Genomic DNA, 18429 nt, shown 5'->3' with positions numbered 1-18429 from the left:
CAGGGTCTAGCGCGGAGCTCAGGAAGGGCCGGTGACCGTGACCTCCGAGGGGAACCTGCTATCCAGGCGCCTGGGCCGCGGAAGCAGGAAGCAGAAGCACACGGCAAGCGAGCATTGGGGGTCTGCAAGTAGGCCGTGCCCTGTGGCTGCCGCTCCGCGTCTCCGGGCAGGTCAGCCCAGGAGGTCCGGGATCCAGCTCTGGGATCCACTACCAACCCCTGGCCCCACACAAGCTAGTCGGCAGCCTTCCCCTTGGTGCCCGCCGCGCGCCTGCCCCCCGCCCCATGGCCTGCTGACCGGAGACTCTTAGCCTGGGCCCAGGAGTCTGCTCTGGGCTACGGCTGGCCGGCCACTTACTCTTGTCAGATTTCTTCTTCTCCTTCTTGCTCTTTGGGTTGCCTTGGTCTCCAACCTCAACTTTCAGTGTCCCTGGCTCCCCTTCTGGCTTCTCCTTGGCTCCTTGGGAGCCAGGAGCCTCTTTCTCCTTCTCCTTGATGTTACCACTTGCTCCATCTTTCTTGGCTTTCCCCTTGGGAGTCCTGAGGACCTTTTCTGGCAAGCCAGCACCCTCCCCACCTCCCCCGGCCACCAGCTGCTTCTTCTTCTTGCTCTTGGGGGCTCTGGCGGCCGTCTGGTCCCCCGACAGCTTCCTCTTGCGGCCCACCCGGCCCTTCCTGCCAGTGTCCTTGGCAGCGTCCGCGGCCTTCTTCCTCTCCTGCTCCAGCAGCTCTGTCAGGACCTTCACCACCGAGGCCTGCACCTGGGCCTCATTCAGGGGCCAGGGCTCGCTCAGGAGGCGCCGGCTGATGTCACTCTGCAGTGCCAGCACTGAGGCCTGGGGGTTCCCGGCCTCCTTCTTGGGCTTCCGGGGCTTCTGAGGCGTGGGATTAGCCTCTCTTCTGCCTGTGGAGAAAGGACATGGGGTCACGATCGGGGAGAGCCAGGAAACAGGCTACCGTACAAGGGCCAAGGAGGGGATCTAGGGACATAGTCCACCTCCTCTGACGATGGTAAACAGGGAAAGGGCGGCCCAGCAGTCACTCTGCCCAACCTCCTGCCTCACACCTTTCCAGCAGCTTCTAACTTAGCTTTTTTAACTTAGCTCTTTCGTCTCCTTGCATTCAAGTCAGGCTCGAGATGGAAAAGGACTCCAAAATCTTAAGGAGGGGGCGTGAACTCTATCAACAAAATGAAAGGTCAGATAGGAGGGAGACGGTATTGTCCAGTCGCAAGTCCAGAGATGGGAGGCAAGGGACTTGGATTCCAGGTTTGCCTATCACCAGCGCGCTGGGAAACCATGCTCCTCCCACAGCCTCGGTGTCCCCATTTGTAAGATAAGGGCTTAGATAAACAGTGAGGCCTCTGTTCTAAGTCACAGATTCATGGTAAAAGCTGGTCAGGGGACAAGGCAGCTTAGGGGGTGACCGGCATGGTGTATACACACGTGGCGGCTGACTAAGCAGGTTTGCTGCCTGCCAGAGTGACTTCTGGTGCAGCCTTTGTTTAGAATTTTCCACGCCTCTGCTCTCCTTTGATAATTGTGTGCTGACTACACGTGTGAAAAAAACCGACCACAGCCCCCTCTAAAATGTCTCCCTGTTGCACCCACCTCTCACCAAGAAGGCTGGGGAAGAAAGTGAGCAATGACTCTTCTCCTGACCCAGCAGCGGCGAGCTGCGGCTAAAGCCAAGGCTGGGGCAGCGCGTGCGGGGTGACATGAGCGGTGTCCCACTGCTGCCCCTACCTCCCCAGGTGCCTCAGCAGGTCTCTGCTCCCTCTGGGCCTCACAGACACAAGAGTGCCTACACGCAGGCTCTGAAAGGCGCCCGGGGGCTGTGCCCAGGGGCTTGGCCAGGCTCCCCGTCACGGGGCTGGGGGCTGTTCCCAGCAGCAGGCAGTGGGCCCCCATTGGGAGCTCATGCAGCTCTGGCCCCAGGGCTGTGGTGGGCTAGGGGAGGCAAAGACGCAGGAGGCGGAAGGGTCCCCAAGGCAGACGGAGGCCCGATTCAGTTGTTCAGTGCTTCTTGGCAAGGACAGGGGGTGGGGGGAGAGGGAAGCTGAGGAGGGCACGGTTCGCGCTGGCAACCTCCTTCACTGCAGCCCACTTCTCAGCTGCCTGTCTGAAAACACCGCAGAACACCCAAGCTGGGGATTGCCCAGGGCTGTCGCAGGCATGCCCATCACAGCTACCTGTTCCTCAGCGCTGGCGAAGTCAGGGCTGGCTGATGTCCCTGGCTGGGGGACCTCAGCAACTCCGGTCTGCCCTCTCAACACTACGTGATGATTCTGTCTGTGTGCCATGCTATGACACTCCCTGGATGGCTCTACAGTGCCCTGTATGACTAAGACACAGAGGCCCAGTGTGGCCAGGGTCCTGTCCAAGGCTTCACAAGAAGTCAGCCCATCACCTGAGGTCTCTGCCATGTGCTAGAGACTTCTCCAAAAGTGGCTCCTGCCTTCTGTCTGAGCTGCCCTGAGTTCCTAGCCCCCATACCACAAGCCCCTTTGTTAGAAAGCAAAGTTAACAGAGACAGAGAGCCAAGACCACTTAGGGCAAGGGTCACCCTATGGCTACACCAGAATCCCACAGAGATGGAAAACCTGACTTCCAGGCCAACCCATATCATGAAAGCCAGACATTTGGGTGTGGGGCACCAGGCCTTGGTTGGAGATGCCCCTGCGACAGACAGGACCTTATCGGTAGGCCTATTCCTAAGGCAGGGAAAAAAGGGGCCCACTGTCTTGTCCCTCCGGGTCCCACTGTGTCTCTCCTGTGGCCCTTGACTCACTTGTTTTAGGGGATACGGCACCTGCTACATGTTGGGGTTCCACTTCCTGCTTGCCGTCTGGGGCATCTTTGGTGGCAGAAGTAGAGTAAGCCGAGGGGTTGAGGTCTGGCCTAGGAGTGGCCTTTGAAGCTTGGGAATTGGCCAGAGTCGGCCCAGGGGTCACATAACCTGAGAGGAGAGACTGAAGAAACCCAGTCTGAACAAGTGAACGGGGCAGAGCCCTGCTCCACCCTTGAGGGCAGAGCCATCCCAGGAGCCCTGAAGATCAGGCTGGCTCACAGGCCCAGCGTGGGGGGCGTGTTAGCCCTTTGAATGTACCTCCTGCACTATTTTAATTAATACAGACTTTCATCGGGTACATTTAAGAAGACAATCTCTTACTACTAACGAGAATGGAAAATCACTAGTGCTTGCCGTGTACAGAAGATAACCTTAAAGAAATCCCATCTGTTCTGAAATGTCTTTTTTTCTGGGACTCAGCTAAAATCAAGGCAAGCCTTTTCCACAGGTTCTCGGAGTCCACCCCTCATGGCATGCTAAAACAGAGCCTTGGGGGAGAGAGAGGGCCCCGCTGTGGGGGATGGCCTCGGCCTCACACTGTAGCAGGTGGCCTTGAGCGCCCGCCCCCAGGCCCCCAAGGGGCCAGTCCCCTCCCTCACCATTACCTGAGAGGGTGCCACCACCTCGTCCTCGCTGGACTCTGCTGTGGTCTCCTCCACCAAGGTCTCTGTCGTGGAGGGGGCTGGACCTACTGGGGGAGCACAGGCCACCTGTTGGGAGGCCCTGGGATGGCCTGAGCCTTCCACTGGTCCCTCGCCCTCATGCCCAGGCTTTACCTGCTCCTATGACTCCCTCCAAGGTCAACGGCTATTTGCAGCCTTCTAAGCAAGACATCTGAACGCCAAAACCTTCTGTTCTAATTCCCAACGCCCAACTTATGCTTCCCTGCTTTTCCGTGGGGGAAGCACAATCCTGGGATTTTGGGGGGCCAGCTATGGGAGCCTGATGGTAAAAAGCTGGCAGCAGTCCAACAGTAGGGCTGGAAAGTCTCTGGTATCATCTGGACCAACCACCTTGTGGGGCTGTACAGGTGGGGAAACTGAGGCCCAGCATGGGGGTGACTGGGCCCAGGCCACAGAACAGCTGGAGATACATACAGAGCTGAGACCTGAGCCTTGTACTCCACCAGGCCGCCACTCCCCTGCTCTGGGCCCACCTAGCCTTCTCCTCCTGGGTCCCTCACCTAGCCTGGGGGCCGAGGGAGCCATCTGGGGCCCGTCAGCATCCTCCTCGCTCCCTGAGGAGCTGCCGCTGCTGTCATCACTGTCACTGGAGGTGTCAGAGGCCTTGGCTTTGGTGCGTCCAGTGGGAGTGGCTGTGGCGCGCTGGAGCGCAGGGACCTCAGGCTTTCTGACCTTGTTGGTCCCCTTGGCTGGAACAGGGAGTGTTCCCAGAGCACTATCAACCTGATTTGGTTAAAAAAAAAAAAAAAAAAAAAGGAAATAGAAGATAAACTGAAGGGAAATAAACTCGGTGCCTACCGAATACCCCAGTTACCTCCGAGATAGGCGCCTGTTAGCTGCTTGCACGAAGGCCTCACTTAGCACCCCTCCCACAAACGCTCAGCTTGGCAGCCGAGGTCGGGGGGTGTGTGCTCGTCACAGGGCGGGTAAGTGCTGCTGCTGGGATTCGGGCCCCTGTCTGTGCCCTCCCTTCTGTGCTCTGTCATCCAGGGTGATGCCTGGTCCCACCACCACCACCAGGCTCCCAGCTCACCCCACTGGAAGACGAGGTCCTGGCAGCAGGAGGCTGGGCCTCACTGGCTTTCTGGGCAAGGACCTTCAGGGTGGCCTGGGTCAGCGGGAGGTGAGCAGGGCTCCTCTTTGTCACCTGTGGACAGCCACAGGCAGCCCTGAGACTTGCTGGTCCTCAGGATGCCATCTGTGCTAGGCCCCGGTCAGATCCTGGCTGGGGGAGGAGGGGACCTGTACCTGAACAAGGAGCTGTGGGGCTGGAGGAAGGGACCGAGGGAGTCAAGACCGATGCCACCATCGGGGTAGGAAACGGGTCCAGGCTTCAGGTTATCAGCTAATCATATCGTTCTCAGGGGATCCCCCCAGGGGAGGGAAGCAGCCCGGGTCCTACCCGAGGCCCCCAACTCAATCTGCGCTCGCACTGGCGAACAGTCCCCAGCCTGGTGGCTGCAGCCTCCCCACAGGCCTCCCTGGGGCCCTCCTGCCCCCACACAGACCCCTGGTCAGGGAGATGGACTGGAAAAGAGAAGGGTGGGCTCTCCCCACTCTGGAAACTTCCAGCCCCACCCCCGCATCTCTGCTGCTGCATGGCCCACGGGGCCTGCACCATGGCCTGTCTGGCCTGGCCCCGCTCGCCTTACTGCTTCCTCCAGCTTTCCCTGCCCACGCGCTTCCCCAGGGGGCCGCAGCCCAGGTTCCCCACCTGGAGTACTGGCTTGCCTGGCCTGGCTGCTTCTCTAGCATCGATGTTGCTGCCTCAGGGAGGCCGCTCCCCTGTCCTTCCTAAAGCCACTCACTGCCTTATTCTCTCGTTTATACCCAGTTTCTCTTAAAGTACCCACCAGTTGGCGAGTGCTTTACTTTCTGGCTTCCTTGTTTCCTGGCCTGGCCCATGAAGGAAGGGGCTCTCCCCCACTGCTGTCCCCGCCACGGTGTCCCCAGTGCCCGGCGTGCAGACGCACTCGGCAACCCAGCTGGCTGAACGGCGGTGGGCTGCTGGCTGCAGTGACCAGTGACCAGTGTGCAGCTACCCAGCTCCCACACTCCCAGGAAGCCTTTCTCGGGCCGGAGCTCGTGATGAGCCCCTCTGGGCTAGGGGTGCCCAGCTCCCTCCTGTCCTCTTTGGGGGGTGACATCATGCAATGGGCTGGGAAAGCTGACCCGCAAGGCCCAGGAGTGCGGTGAGGAGTGAAGAGACCTGGGCCCGGACCCTGCCTCATCCTGGACGGGCCTCCGCGGTCCTGTCGAGGGGCAGCCCTCAGCTCGTGCGCTGTGAGCCGCTAACTCCACCCGGCTCAGGAGGCAGGTTCAGGCCAAGACCCAACAGAAACGCACCGCAAATGGTGAAGGCCAAGAAATCACCGTTATGCCCACTAAGAACAGGCAAGGTTTGTTCACAGCACTTCCAAACCGGGAGGGAAAAAAAAACCAGAAGTGCAAGGGTGCTGGAAGGGCTGCTGCGGGGCATGAACTGCACCCTGGCTCTGCCTGGGGGCCATGCTCCCATGCGACTACTCCTCCTCAGCCCAGGGGTCTCCAGGAGCCCAGTCGGTGCTGCAGCCAAGCCGGGGAAGGTGCTGGTGGCGAGGGGGCGGCTCCTCATGCGGGGCTGGAGGAGAGCAACGGCAGTCCCACCCAGCAATACCCGTGGGTGCGGGGAGCCCCCCTCACCCCTGCCAGCTCACACGGCCCACCCCTGCCCACCAGGTACCTGAGCAACGGGTGCCTCCTGTTTCTTGCCTTCTGACACCTGACCAGACGCCGTGCCGCTGCCGGCCCTCACGGCGTTGGCTCTGACGGCTGGCCTTGGCTGGGCTGTGAGCACACTTGTGCTGGTTCTACTGGCTGAAACAGAGTGGGGCGGGGTGCAAGTCAGGGTACACAAGTCATAATCCCCAATTATCAGCCCTTCCTGGGGACACAGCCCAGTGCTCACGGCACCTGCAGCAGAAGCCTGTCTAATGCCCTCCCCCTCAGGGTGCCTGGGTGGCTCAGTACATTAAACGTCTGCCTAAGGCTCAGGTTACAATCCTGGGGTCCTGAGATCGAGTCCTGCATTTGGCTCCCTGCTTGGTGGGGAGTCTGCTCCTCCCTCTGTCCCCAGATCCCCTGCTCATGTTCTCTCTTTCTCTCACAAAAATAAATAAGAAAAAAAAAGCTCCCTCCTTGAGCCTCACAGGCGGGAGCCATCGCTAGCTCCGTGTCGTAAGCTCAGGGGAATCAGCTGTGGCAGTGACCCCAGGACTTCACCCCGGCTCTTCTCACCCTTCAGTCCTCCACGCCACCACCCCTCAGCTGGCCGGGCCACCACTCTGAGCAATGCTGGGGAGCACTGCTACGGAGCAGGACTCTGCATTTAGAAGAGTCTCCGTAAGAATATCATGGTCATCTACAAAGGCTCAGTTCCGTGGGTTCCCTGTAGCGCTGCGTGTTTGCCCCAAAGCCCATGCACGAAGCCCGTAGCTTCCTCCAGCATGGCACTGCCCACGTGAACTATGCTAAGCCCACCCAAAGGACAGCTCTACAGCCAGCAGGAATCACACGGTAAACACGTAATGTCACAGTCGGTCAGGTAGAAACTATGGCACATACACGCACAGTAGGAGCTCACTAAAAACACAGATACAGCCGCAGTTTCTGTAAAGTGAACGGTTCTAAAATGGCAGGAATTACTCCAGACAGTGGAATCATAGTGACATCTTTTCCTCGGTGCTATTCCGTACTTAATGAACCTACCAAAACCAAGTCTTCTTATCATCCTCGTGGAGTGTCATAACAACAACATTAGCCATTTTCCTGATGGCAACGGGAGTATCGCAGATTCTCAGTCATAGAAACCCCAGACAGGGTCCTGTCTCCCACCGAGAGATGGGATCTTTGCCTACGATGTCTCCTTTGGGATTACCTAACCCTTTGTACATGCCACCAGAACTGGGAGGCTCACTACCACCTCACAGCCCTCTCCCCATTCAGGCAGTCAGTAGTTATGAAGCTTTTCCTCCATTACGTAGAAATCTGCTACCTGCAGCTTCTGGCCACTGGCGTGGGTTCTAGCCCTTGGAGCTGGCACAGAGAAGTCCCAGCAAACGGTCTCTGGAAACAGAGATCAGGACGAACCAATGTCGGGTGCAGAGACCTGGCCCCAGGCTCCTCCGGACCCACAACTGTGTGCTGTGTGACTCAGCCAGCAGCCTCCCCTTTCAGGCCGTGGTGAGGTCTGTGCGTGTACTGCATGCATGCACGTGTGCGCATGTGCGTGCATGCGCGCGCCGGCAGCTCCTGCCCGGTGAGCCTGGCGGCCGCAGCACACAACTCAGCCCTGCATGGGACTCAGCCCTGCACGGCAGACCTGTGCTCACCAGGAGTGGAGCACTGCGTCGCGGGGATCACATCTTCATCCTCACTCCCAGAGGAGGAGCTCCTGGCAGTGCTCTCAGAGGCCCGGGCCTTCCTCGGGGTGTTTATAGCTGGGGCGTGCGTGGCGGTAGCAGCTGGGCCAGCTGGACTACGGTTAGGGTCGACAAAAATCAGAGGGGGTTTAATCACCTTGAAAAACAAAAACAAAACATACCCCCCAGTGATTAAAGGCTTGGCCAGGCAAAGGGGAGGGCAGGTGGGGGGCTGCCAGTGCAAAGGGTCCAGAGTGCTCAGGGCCACCGGGCAGGCAGAGGCCACCCCTGCCGCCCATAATGGTCTTCGCATGCCCCTGGCCCATGCACCTGCTAAGACCCACACAGCACCTCACAGCCCCTGGAGCCCCTGAGGTGAGCAGTGCTAGCTCCACTGCACAGCTGGGAGAACTAGAAGTCCAGAGAGGAGAGAAGAGGTGCCCAAGGCTGCACAGCTTCCCTGAACTAGAGCCAAGCGCAGAAGAGCCAATTCAGCCTGCCTTCCTCTGGCTGACTCCAGCAGTCTGGCTGTCATCCACGATGCCCCTGCGGAGCTGCGCACAACCAAGCTGCCCCTGCCCCAGAGACACTGGGGCGGCCCACTAAGTTGTGGCCCGGGGTGCCACAAGCCAGCTACTCTGACCCCACATCTTTGGCAAACCAACTGCACAGGGGAAAAGCCAAGGCGAAGATGTTAAGGGACCAAACGCCGTGTGCGGCCCTGTGGGAACTCTTATCCAAACACACCAGAGATAAAGACCGCTATTCGTGAGACACTCTGGGAAGCGGGGATGCCCAGTGCGCAGGCCAGTTTCTTGGGGTGACGTTGTATATACGGTGGCTGTCCTCTCAAAGAAAGGAACCTGGGGGTGCTAGGGAAGGAGTGGAGGGTTTGCACAAAGTGGGCCTGGTCACCAGGGCAGCCCTGCTGAGGCAGGGGAAGGCTCGTAGGGGTTCTTCACGCTGTTCTATCTTTGGGCAGGCTTTACAGCTTCCAGCGAGGCAGCACAAGGCAGAGAAAGAGGCTGCTCCCTGGGATCCTGTGGACCAGGCCGGGGTCACAGCTCCAGTGGGTATGCCCACAGCATGCGAGGTCACTTCACATACTTGGAGCCAGCGAGCCAGGTGAGCCCACACCTTCCATCCCCAGAGGTCAGTCTGTCTGAATTCCATGCCCTCTTTGGCCTGGGGGGAAACACAAGGCAGCCGGAGGAAGCTGCCCAAGGCCAAGGTCTGGGACCCCATCTCGCCCTTTACCTTTGGGGCTCAGGGTGCGGTGGGAGAGGCACCATGAAAAGTCAAGCAGAGAGGGGCCCGCCCGAGGGTGGGAGTTCTGCTGGGCTGGGGCCCTTCCCACCCTTGCCAAACAGCCTCCCCCGCGGCTGCTCTGATCTGCCACTTCCAGAGCCTGCCTTCCCACATGATGAAAGAGAGAAGGATGGAAAGTGGGAGAAGGCTTACAGTTGAGGGAGGGGGGATCTATATATATGTGAGAAGACAGAGGAACAGATTGTCGGGGACGAAGAGAGGCACCGAACCCACCGAGGCAAACAATAGCGTCTGGGATGTTAAAAGCAGCTCAGCAGCAAAGCCTCCTCCTCCCTGTTGCACCTGCCCACACGGCCTCGGTGCCGCGGGCGGAGCAGGGGGTGTGGCGCTGGAGGGCAGGACGAGAGGGGTCGGGGGCTGAGCCCAGGACCCAACAGCAGTGCAGTGCCAGCGCGCCGTTCGAAAGGTGGGCCGTGGGACCCAGGGAATTGAGGAAACCCGTCTCTGATCCCACCTCTGCTGGACCTCACCATGCGTGGAGGCCCCTGAGCACTGAGGGCCTCAGTTTCCCACCTGTTAACAGAGCTATTAGTAATCCAGGCTGGGCTCGCTCGCCAGAGGGGCTCTGATGTGCTTTGAAACTGCACAGCACAAGACACAGAGGTGAAAAATTCACGGGAAGCTGATGCAGCCAGACACTGGCTGGGCCTCCCTGCAGGTGCCGGGCAGCAAGGGCCTCCAGGGGAGGCAGGGACTCCCTTCCTACCACAGAACCAAACTTGGGGGCCTTTCGTCACAGCTGGGCTCACCAGCTGTGCCCTCATTCCAGTCTGGGGCCGAGTGGGGGTTGGGGGGCTGACCAGCCCCGGCTGTTAACTATGGAAATAAGGGACAGAGCTGAGAAGGCACCCAAAAGCCCCTCACAGAACTGCCCGGGGGCTAGTCAGCAGGTCCTGGGCCAGCCCCACACAAAAGGGCTGGGAAATCCCACTCTCCAGGGGTGGGCCTGGAGCCTCGTGGTTCTCCAGCCCCCAGGGAATGTCACCCCATGGGATGAGAAGGTTGAGGCTCAAGAGAGGGCAAGCGGCCTCACCCAGGGTGACCAGCAAACTCTGCCAAGCTAGACTGGAAGTCCTGGAGCATCAGACAGGAACTCCTTCTGGGACCAACCATGCTGAGGCTCCGACTTAACACTCTAATTCAGTTCTTTACAGTCTTTATCTCAGACTCGACCCGAAATGTTGAGGGCAGAGCTCAGGTCTTTTTAATATGGTATCTACCCTAGCACAGACCCTGGCCTGGGGTTCATTATGCCAGCCCAAGAGGGCGGAGCCACAGACCATCCCCTCTGAAGTCTCTCTCAGAAAAAGAGGCTGGGGTCCATCCTTGCAGGTGGGGAGACTGGGGCACAGTGAGGGAGCCTGGGAATGGAGCCACAATCGCCCGCCTCCCAGCCTGAGGCTCTGCCCTCCGCAGACACTGATGCCTTTTCTCCACAGACAGGCTTGTAACAAAAACAGAGGGAAACGTGTCAATGGAGAAGTACCTGACAAATGCATAACAGCGAGACTAATCACGCTCTGCGAGCTGGGGACGAAGGAGCGAAGCAGACCCCGGCAGGGAGGAGAGGCTGCAGCTTCCTCAGGCTGCGCCGTCTGCCCTGAATCCTCCGAGAGAAACACATGAAATGCCAACTTTTCTCCTGCTTCTTTTTTAACAGGGACTCCAGAACCTTCAGGACTAACGTACCAATTAAATGGTTGAGCTTAAGCATGATGTTCATTTAATTATGTTGGCCCCCGCATCGCAGGGCGCAGCAGCCCCCTCCCTCCCAGCTGTCCCGATCTGCTCAGAGGAGGAGGTGGCCTTCTAATGGCGGCGGCCCTGCTCTTTCCCTGGTGAGAGGCCAGTGCACGCAGTGCCAGGCCACGGGCACAGTATGGCCGGCCTGGATTCAAACGCCAGGTCGGTCCACTTGTTCTGGCCATGGGACACCAGGGTAGGACACTCAACTTCTCTGAGCCTCACTCCTTCCTCCTTCAAACGGGAATAAAGGGACTGCCTCCGAAGGCTGCGGTGGGGACCGAGCAAGATAACGGAGGACGGGGTTTGGCACCCAGAAAGTGACCGGTAATGGCAGGTGTAGCTGTTCATCAGGATTTCTGTTACCTGTGCTACAGAGCAGGGAACGGCAGCGAGCACCCCACCCTGTCACTGGAGGTGGCACGTGGCATCTGACCTCCCCGGTGGGCCAATCAGCACATGGTAAGGCAGGTGTACGAGGGAGTGGTTAAGGAGAGGGTCTGGTAACTGTAGAACGCCAAGGACCCTGAGGAGACCTGGCAGAGGCGTCCAGGCAGCTGGGGCTAAAGGACTAAGGGCACTGCCATCTTCTGGCAAGGCTGGGCTTACACAGAGGCCTGGACTCAGCAAGCTGGGAAGACAAGGTGGGCCTGGTCCCAACCTTTGGGGGTGAGTCCGGGGAAGGTGGCGGGTGCAGCAGAGCATGTGAATGCGCACCATGGGCACCGGAGTGAGATCCCAGACGTGCCCATCGGATTCCAACAAGCCCCATGGAGAAGGCTTTTGATCCCAAGCAGCAAGCAGGGATATACAGGGAGCAGAGGGCCAGCATCGCCCCTGCCCTGGTGTCTTACAGATCATGAGGATGTGGGGAGCGGATTTCACCTCACTGGGCTCTGGGTCCCGATGCCTCAAGTGGGCCACAGCGCGGGCCCTCCCGCGGTAACCGGCGTGCCCCATCAGGCAGCACGCTGCGCATGGACACAGGAGGGAGGTCTGCCCCCTGCCTGCTGCCGGGGCAGACACCTCGGCCTCAGACAGGGAGGGTGTGCCCGGGGTCATGGAACTGGCAGCTAGGAGAGCCAGCCCGGTTTGGCTCTGAAGCCTGGATGTTCAAGGACGTTCTGTGGCCTACTTCCCGGGGTCACCGTGAAGGTGAGCAGATCAACCAGGAGACTGTGAGGTGCTGTTTAAATGGCAAAGGTCTGCCCTCACTCTCCCCCCACCCCCAGGGCCCACTGCCCTGAGTCTGCAGTGTCCAAAGCCAAGGAAGGGCCTACCTGGCTGGATGGCAACTCCTCGTCACTGTTCTCTGAGGACCCCTCTGCGTTCTTCTCTGGGGGTACTGGTGCCAGGGGCTTGCTTCTGGCAGCTTTGGAGATACCCTCCTTCTGGGGGGACAAGCACACAGGTAGGGGAGAAGGGGTGTTAGCCGATGGGGAACGCGACTGAGGGACTAGGGCAGGGAAACCCTGGCCAGGGAGCAAGGACCCTTCCATATGCTGGCTGTCCACGGGTGGCAGCATGGCCCCCTTACTATATGCACAGGAGGATAGCGGCTGGCTTGGCATCCCCGAGGCCCCTGGAAACCCAGGCCTGCACTCTGCCGATGCCCCCTCCAAGGCTGACTCTGAACTTGAAAGGGATGTAGGAGTCAGACCCCACTAAGACCTGAGGACTGGAGTGCTACTGGCCAGGCATCCAGAGGAGAGGAGACAGCAGTCCAGGACAAGGTTGCAGAGGTGAGCCAGTGGTCCCAGCACGCTCTATCTGTCTGTAACACCCCCAAGGTAAAAAAAAGCAGGAGCCAGCCGGAAGTGTCCCGAGGCTCCACCCCCACCGACCCCCCCCCGCCCTCAGGCAGCGGGGCTGCTTAAGCAGGGGCCGCGGTGGGGGGGCCAGAAGAGGAGAGCACGGAGAAGCAGGCACCAGTGGTGACCAGCTCAGGGGAGCCCAGGGCAGGGGCCAGAGTCCCCCACCCCCTTCACTACTCAGTCCGGCCGAGCAAAGCGGCAGATCCACCTACGCTATCCGAGTCCGGTTTCTCAGGAGCAGCTACGAGATCCTGAATTGTGTCATCTCCTACTTTTTAAATGGGTCAGCAACACTGCACACAGCAACAGCTGTGCCCCATGCCTTCCTCGCTATCAGAACCCTGACTCTGCTCTGCTAGGGTTGGTGGCCCCCTCTCCCAGCCAATCACAGAACCACAGGCCCCTCATCACTGAGCAGGGGAAGCCCATGCCTTAGATCTGGACAAGGAGGTGAGGGGAAGGGAGGTCAGCTTGGTGGACATCCTAGCTCTTCTGGGGACGCTGCGGCCCTGCCATGACAGCGAATGGAAGACGGAAGAAATCTGGGTCACCCATGAGGCCGAGCTGAAGGAACCACCTCTGGAGCAGCTTTCCCCCAAAGCCTTGTGCTCTGTGAGGTAACCAATCCCCTTTAAGCTCTTGGAATTAGGTTTTCTCTCCCAGATTCAGGAACCCACTTAAAACTTCAAAAACAAACCAAAATATTGCCGTGTCTGAACAGGCCTGGGACCCTTGTGTCTCAGTCTGGCACTTAGGCCCCCACAGACGTGACAAGCAACTAGAAGTGACTACTGCTTACAGGACATCTGGCCCTGGTGGAACCCGCCTAGCTTCACATTGCCTCCCCTTGGCAAACCCCTGCCCTGGAGTGCCTGGCTCTACTTTTTTGTCTGGTGAACCCCTGGTCTTCCTTCAAGCTCTGCTCGATCATCTCTTCCAACCGCTAGACACCTATTCTCCCAGCTCCATTGGACAGAGCACTACCAGAATATTCTCCAATAATCTAGCTACTTCATCTTGTCCCACTGACTATAGGCCCCATGAGGGCAGGGCCAACATCTTTCATCCCTTTATCTCTGCCAGTGAGAAAGAGCGTTTGTAGTTGGTCTGATGCACTGAAGACAGTGGTCAGTGCTAGAAGCATTTAACAGACTTCTTGGTGCTTGTTTAGCTTCTGAAAAAAAAACCCAGAAACCTAAGAGAGGAGGAGCTCGGCCTGGCACAGGGATTTCCAGCTTCCCTTAAGAAACAGAGATGTGGCCACATAGAGGTACATTTCCACAAGGTCATAATCTGCTGCTGGAGTTGACAGGGACCGTCTTTCTAGTTGGGACCAGAGCTCTCCAGTTTGCCCTAGCTGCCACCACCTTCTACTGCCTCTTCTGACACCAAGGCTCAATGTCGGCTACCAGGCCATCTCACGTACGAGCCCTCTCTGTCCTGGAGTCTGTTTCCCTGAACTTCTGCAGGACGAGGCTACTCCTGCTGCCTTCTGCACAGACAGAAGGGAAACCATCCACAGCAAAGTCGGTTCCTCATTCCCTCCCTCTCCCCACTCCCCAGGCTTCATCCGGCTAAGCTCTCCATGGGGTCCCAGGTGAGGGAGGGGACTCCTCTAGCTCCCTGGTGCCTCCTGGTACTTGCATCACAGCCCAAGCCTGAAGACACCCTGTGACATCCTGGTATTCTCAGCCTCATTTACCTTGGCAGGAATTGCTGGTCTCGCCTTCTGTGGGGCTGGCGTGTCTCCTCGGGCTACGGAGGCCTCGGTGGATACAGGAGTGCCCGGGACACCTTTCATCAGGGAGGCCTTGGTTTGCGGGTGCTTTATAGCAGGTTTCGCCTAAAGAGACACAGAGGATGGCCGCTGGGGTAAGGGTCCAGGAGTCACGGCTTTCATCTGGTCTTCTTTCCTCACCTGGCCCTGAACCCAAGTCCTGAGTGCGGAGAGGGCGGCGGCAGCTCAGAGGCCTGGTGTTGCAGCGGCTTCCTCGTTAGGCCTCACCTGGGCTGGCGCCTCCTCCTCGCTGTCAGACTCCTCACTGCTGCTCTCCGAGTCCTCCTCTGGCTTCCCTGCCTGGGTGGCCATGGCTCCTGTCTTCTTGGGAGGGGCCGCTGCAGCCCCTTTCCTGGAGAACTCCTTGCTGGGGGCTGAAGCAGTTCTGACCTGGGGGCTCTTCCCTGCAGGCTTCACCAGGAGTGAGAGAAACAATTAGGGGAGAGAGCCAAAGGAACCGCAAGAGCTGCTCTCCACTCTCCCCGGGCCTCACCTGAGTGGGGACCTCTCCATCACTGTCCGACTCCTCGCTGCTCTCTGAGTCCTCCTCCTGTGGGCTCTTGATTGGCCCCGGCTGTGCCGGGGCTGCTGTGGCCACTGCCTTTCCCACAGCTGGCAAGGACCCCTGGCTCCTCCCTGAGACAGCATTGCTCTGGGGAGTTCTCGCTGGTGGCTTTACCTGCATCGTGAGAAGGTAACGGCATTGGGGAAGGAAGCAGACAGCACAGCTCCATTTAGGTTAAGCCCACTCACGGTGTGACTGTGCAGAAGTCTGTCCCGCCTGTGCAGAGCCCTGGCTAGGCTGAGCCAACTGTGTGGTCCTCCTCTCCTCCCCACCTCTGGCGCCTCCTGGGCTTCTGGACCCACTTGCCTTGGCTGGGGACTCCTGCTTGGCTTGAGCAGCTGCCATGACCCCTTTTCCTGGAGCTGATGCTGCCCCTTTGGCTGAAGCTGCTCTGGTGGGAGCTGGGTTGGCTTTGCTCTGAGGAGTTTTCATAGAGGCCTTCATCTGGAAGGAGAAACAAGAATTATGGGAGAAGGTGAGATGCAGCAGAGTGGTTAGCCAAGAACTCTGATTCTGGAGTCAGATGCTGGACTTTGGATTCTTGCTCTTCCATTTAATAGCTGTACGAAGCTGGGCAAATCACTAACCTCTGTGGCCTCAGTTTCCTCCTCTGTAAAATGGGGCTAACAATAATGCCCACCCACAAGGTTATCATGAGGATTAAGTGGGAGAGTCACAGTGTTTAGCATGTTCCTGGCACATAAACTCATTATTGTGAGCACTTTTCTTAGTGTTAGCTAAGCACCAGCCTACCCAGAGCAGATGTACTTTTCCAGGCTCCCTTTTCAACTAGGTGGCCACGAGTTTAACTTCTGGCTAACAGAATGGAAGTCAAGTATACAATTCAACTTTCTTACACAGTTGAAAACATGGTCTTTTTTTTTTTTTTAAGATTTTATTTATTTATTTGACAGAGATATCACAAGTAGGTGGAGAGGCAGGCAGAGAGAGAGAGGAGGAAGCAGGCCCTCTGCTGAGCAGAGAGCCCGATGCAGGGCTCAATCCCAGGACCCTGGGATCATGACCCGAGCCAAAGGCAGAGGCCTTAACCCACTGAGCCACCCAGCGCCCCGAAAACATGGTCTTCTTCCTTCCAGCTGGAAGAAATGCTGAGGTAACAGCTGGAGCTCTAGCAGCCATAATAGCATATGAGGCAGGAGCCAGGTACTCAAGATGGCGGAAGAAGACAGAAAACCATGGCTGTCTGAGGTTTTCTTCAGTTAAACCTAATCTTAACTGATATCCAAGGGATTCCCCCAAACTCTCTCGGGGTATCCAAGCAAACACAGACCTAGAAAGATGAGGGCAACAAGGAGTAAAACCTTTGATGATAAGATCGCGGACAGGAGTGTGAAAGCAAACTGGGCTAATGTGAGGCAGAATGAGGAATCTCAGTGTCTCTAGGCCCATGACTCATTCAGAGATGTCATCTGATCAGTGACTTCCCCATCCACATGAGACCAAGTGAAACTAAGAATCAGTACTTCAAGAAAGAAAGTGTTCTCAAGCACAGACTGTGTCTGGCAAAGGTCAAGGTGCTCATCAGCACAGAAAAGTCATCCAGAGAGGAGCAAGGTCTTTTACATTAACTTAAGAAAACAGAGACACCAGCACTAAGGTGACCTCACAAGTGTTAATACAGTACAAAATAGGACTCATGAAGCAAAAAAAACCTGAATAGACCCATAATAGTTTTTGATATTGACTTAATAATTAAAAAATCTTCCACACACAAAAAATCCAGGCCCACGTATCCTTATTGGTGAATTCTACTAAGGAAGAAGTAATACCAATCCAACATAAACCCTCAGGAAACAAAGGAGAGAATACTACCAAACCCATTTCACGAGGTCAGTGTCACCCAGATACCAAACCCAGGCCAACACATCACACAAAAACTACAGACTAATATTCCTGACGGATATAGACGCAAAAACTGTAGCAAACCAAATCCAACAACAGAAAAGGAGCAGACAGCATGTCCCAGTGGGATTTATTGCAAGAATGAAGGGTTGATTTAATACCTAAAAATCAACTACAAGAAATATATCACATTAACAGACGGGAAAAAAAAAACCAAAACAAAACAGTAAGATCACTTCAAGAGAAGAAAAGCATTTGACAAAAATTCAACTCCAAACCTCACAATAAAAACTCAACAAACTAAGAGCAGAAAAGAACTTCCTTGGGGGCAGCTGGCTGGCTCAGTCAGTGGAGCATGGGACTCTTGATCTTGTGGCTGTGAGTTTAAGCCCCACGTTGGGTGTAGAATGTACTTAAAAATAAAATCTTAAAAAGAAAAGAAAAGAAAAAAGAACTTCCTCATCCTGATAAAGGGCATCTTTGAAAAACTTAGAGCTAAAAAGCTAAAATCATACTAACCAGTGAAAACACTGAATGCTATACCCTAAATGAGAAAAAAGGCCAGGCTGGCTGTTCTCACCATTGCTATTCAACATTGTACCTGAGGGTCTAGCCAGTGCAGTAAGACAAGAAAAAGAAATATACGCTGTCTAGACTGAAGAGGAAAAAGTAAAACTGCCCTTGTTCACAGACAACATGCTTTGTATATAGAAAATCCCAAGGAGGGGCGCCTGGGTGGCTCAGTGGGTTAAAGCCTCTGCCTTCGGCTCAGGTCGTGATCCCAGTGTCCTGGGATCAAGCCCCGCATCGGGCTTTTTGCTCAGCATGGAGGCTGCTTCCCTTCCTCTCTCTCTGCCTGCCTCTCTGCCTACCTGTAATCTCTGTCTGTCAAATAAATAAATAAAATCTTAAAAAAAAAGAAAATCCCAAGGAATCTATAAAAGCAAAGAAAACAGGTAAGCAAATATAATGTCGTAAGATGTAGTATCAACAAGGACACCTGGGTGACTCAGTTGGTTAAGTGACTGCCTTCAGTTCAGGTCAGGATCCCAGGGTCCTGGGATCGAGTCCCGCATCAGGCTCCTTGCTTAGTGGGGAGCCTGCTTCTCCCTCTGTCTGCTGCTCCCCCTGCTTGTGCTGATGAATAAATACAATCTTAAAAAAAAAAAAAAAAAAAAAAGGAAAGAAAAGAAGAAAAAGATGTACAGTCAACATACAACACAAGGTCAGGCCCTAAAGGCATCCTCCCACTTATTCAGCCAATCATCACAGGCCAACTGGCCATTTCTCCCACCCCTTTCACACAAGGGCTCTCTTCCTATGGCATTTCAATGGAGAATCACCTCCTTCTCTGTCTCTGGCACATCTGGTTTTCCAGAACCAGTCCTGTGTTTGTTACTTTGTTC

At 56.6% G+C, this 18429-nt stretch overlaps 1 protein-coding gene across 10 annotated transcripts in view; it reads right to left on the bottom strand.

Annotated features, from left to right (window-relative positions):
* TCOF1 (treacle ribosome biogenesis factor 1) overlaps window positions 1-18429 on the bottom strand; it is a 37178-nt gene that overhangs the window by 2376 nt on the left and 16373 nt on the right. For 2 of the 10 annotated variants that reach the window (XM_032851543.1, XM_032851548.1), the window contains exons 14-25: window positions 15467-15604; window positions 15089-15274; window positions 14824-15006; window positions 14521-14661; window positions 12285-12395; window positions 7903-8089; window positions 6255-6388; window positions 4566-4679; window positions 4033-4255; window positions 3455-3540; window positions 2790-2970; window positions 358-903 (exon numbers count right to left, since the gene is read on the bottom strand). In XM_032851543.1, coding sequence (XP_032707434.1) covers window positions 358-903; window positions 2790-2970; window positions 3455-3540; window positions 4033-4255; window positions 4566-4679; window positions 6255-6388; window positions 7903-8089; window positions 12285-12395; window positions 14521-14661; window positions 14824-15006; window positions 15089-15274; window positions 15467-15604 — 2230 coding nt within the window. The remainder of the gene's footprint in view (window positions 1-357; window positions 904-2789; window positions 2971-3454; window positions 3541-4032; window positions 4256-4565; window positions 4680-6254; window positions 6389-7902; window positions 8090-12284; window positions 12396-14520; window positions 14662-14823; window positions 15007-15088; window positions 15275-15466; window positions 15605-18429) is intronic. The other 8 variants (XM_032851544.1, XM_032851551.1, XM_032851549.1 and 5 more) reach the window with 5 other exon arrangements.

This window comes from Lontra canadensis, unplaced genomic scaffold (genome assembly GCF_010015895.1).
Source record: "Lontra canadensis isolate GAN:19392208 unplaced genomic scaffold, GSC_riverotter_1.0 scaffold5, whole genome shotgun sequence".
In the NCBI taxonomy this organism is placed as follows: domain Eukaryota; kingdom Metazoa; phylum Chordata; class Mammalia; order Carnivora; family Mustelidae; genus Lontra; species Lontra canadensis.
This window is presented reverse-complemented; position numbering and strand designations above follow the sequence as displayed.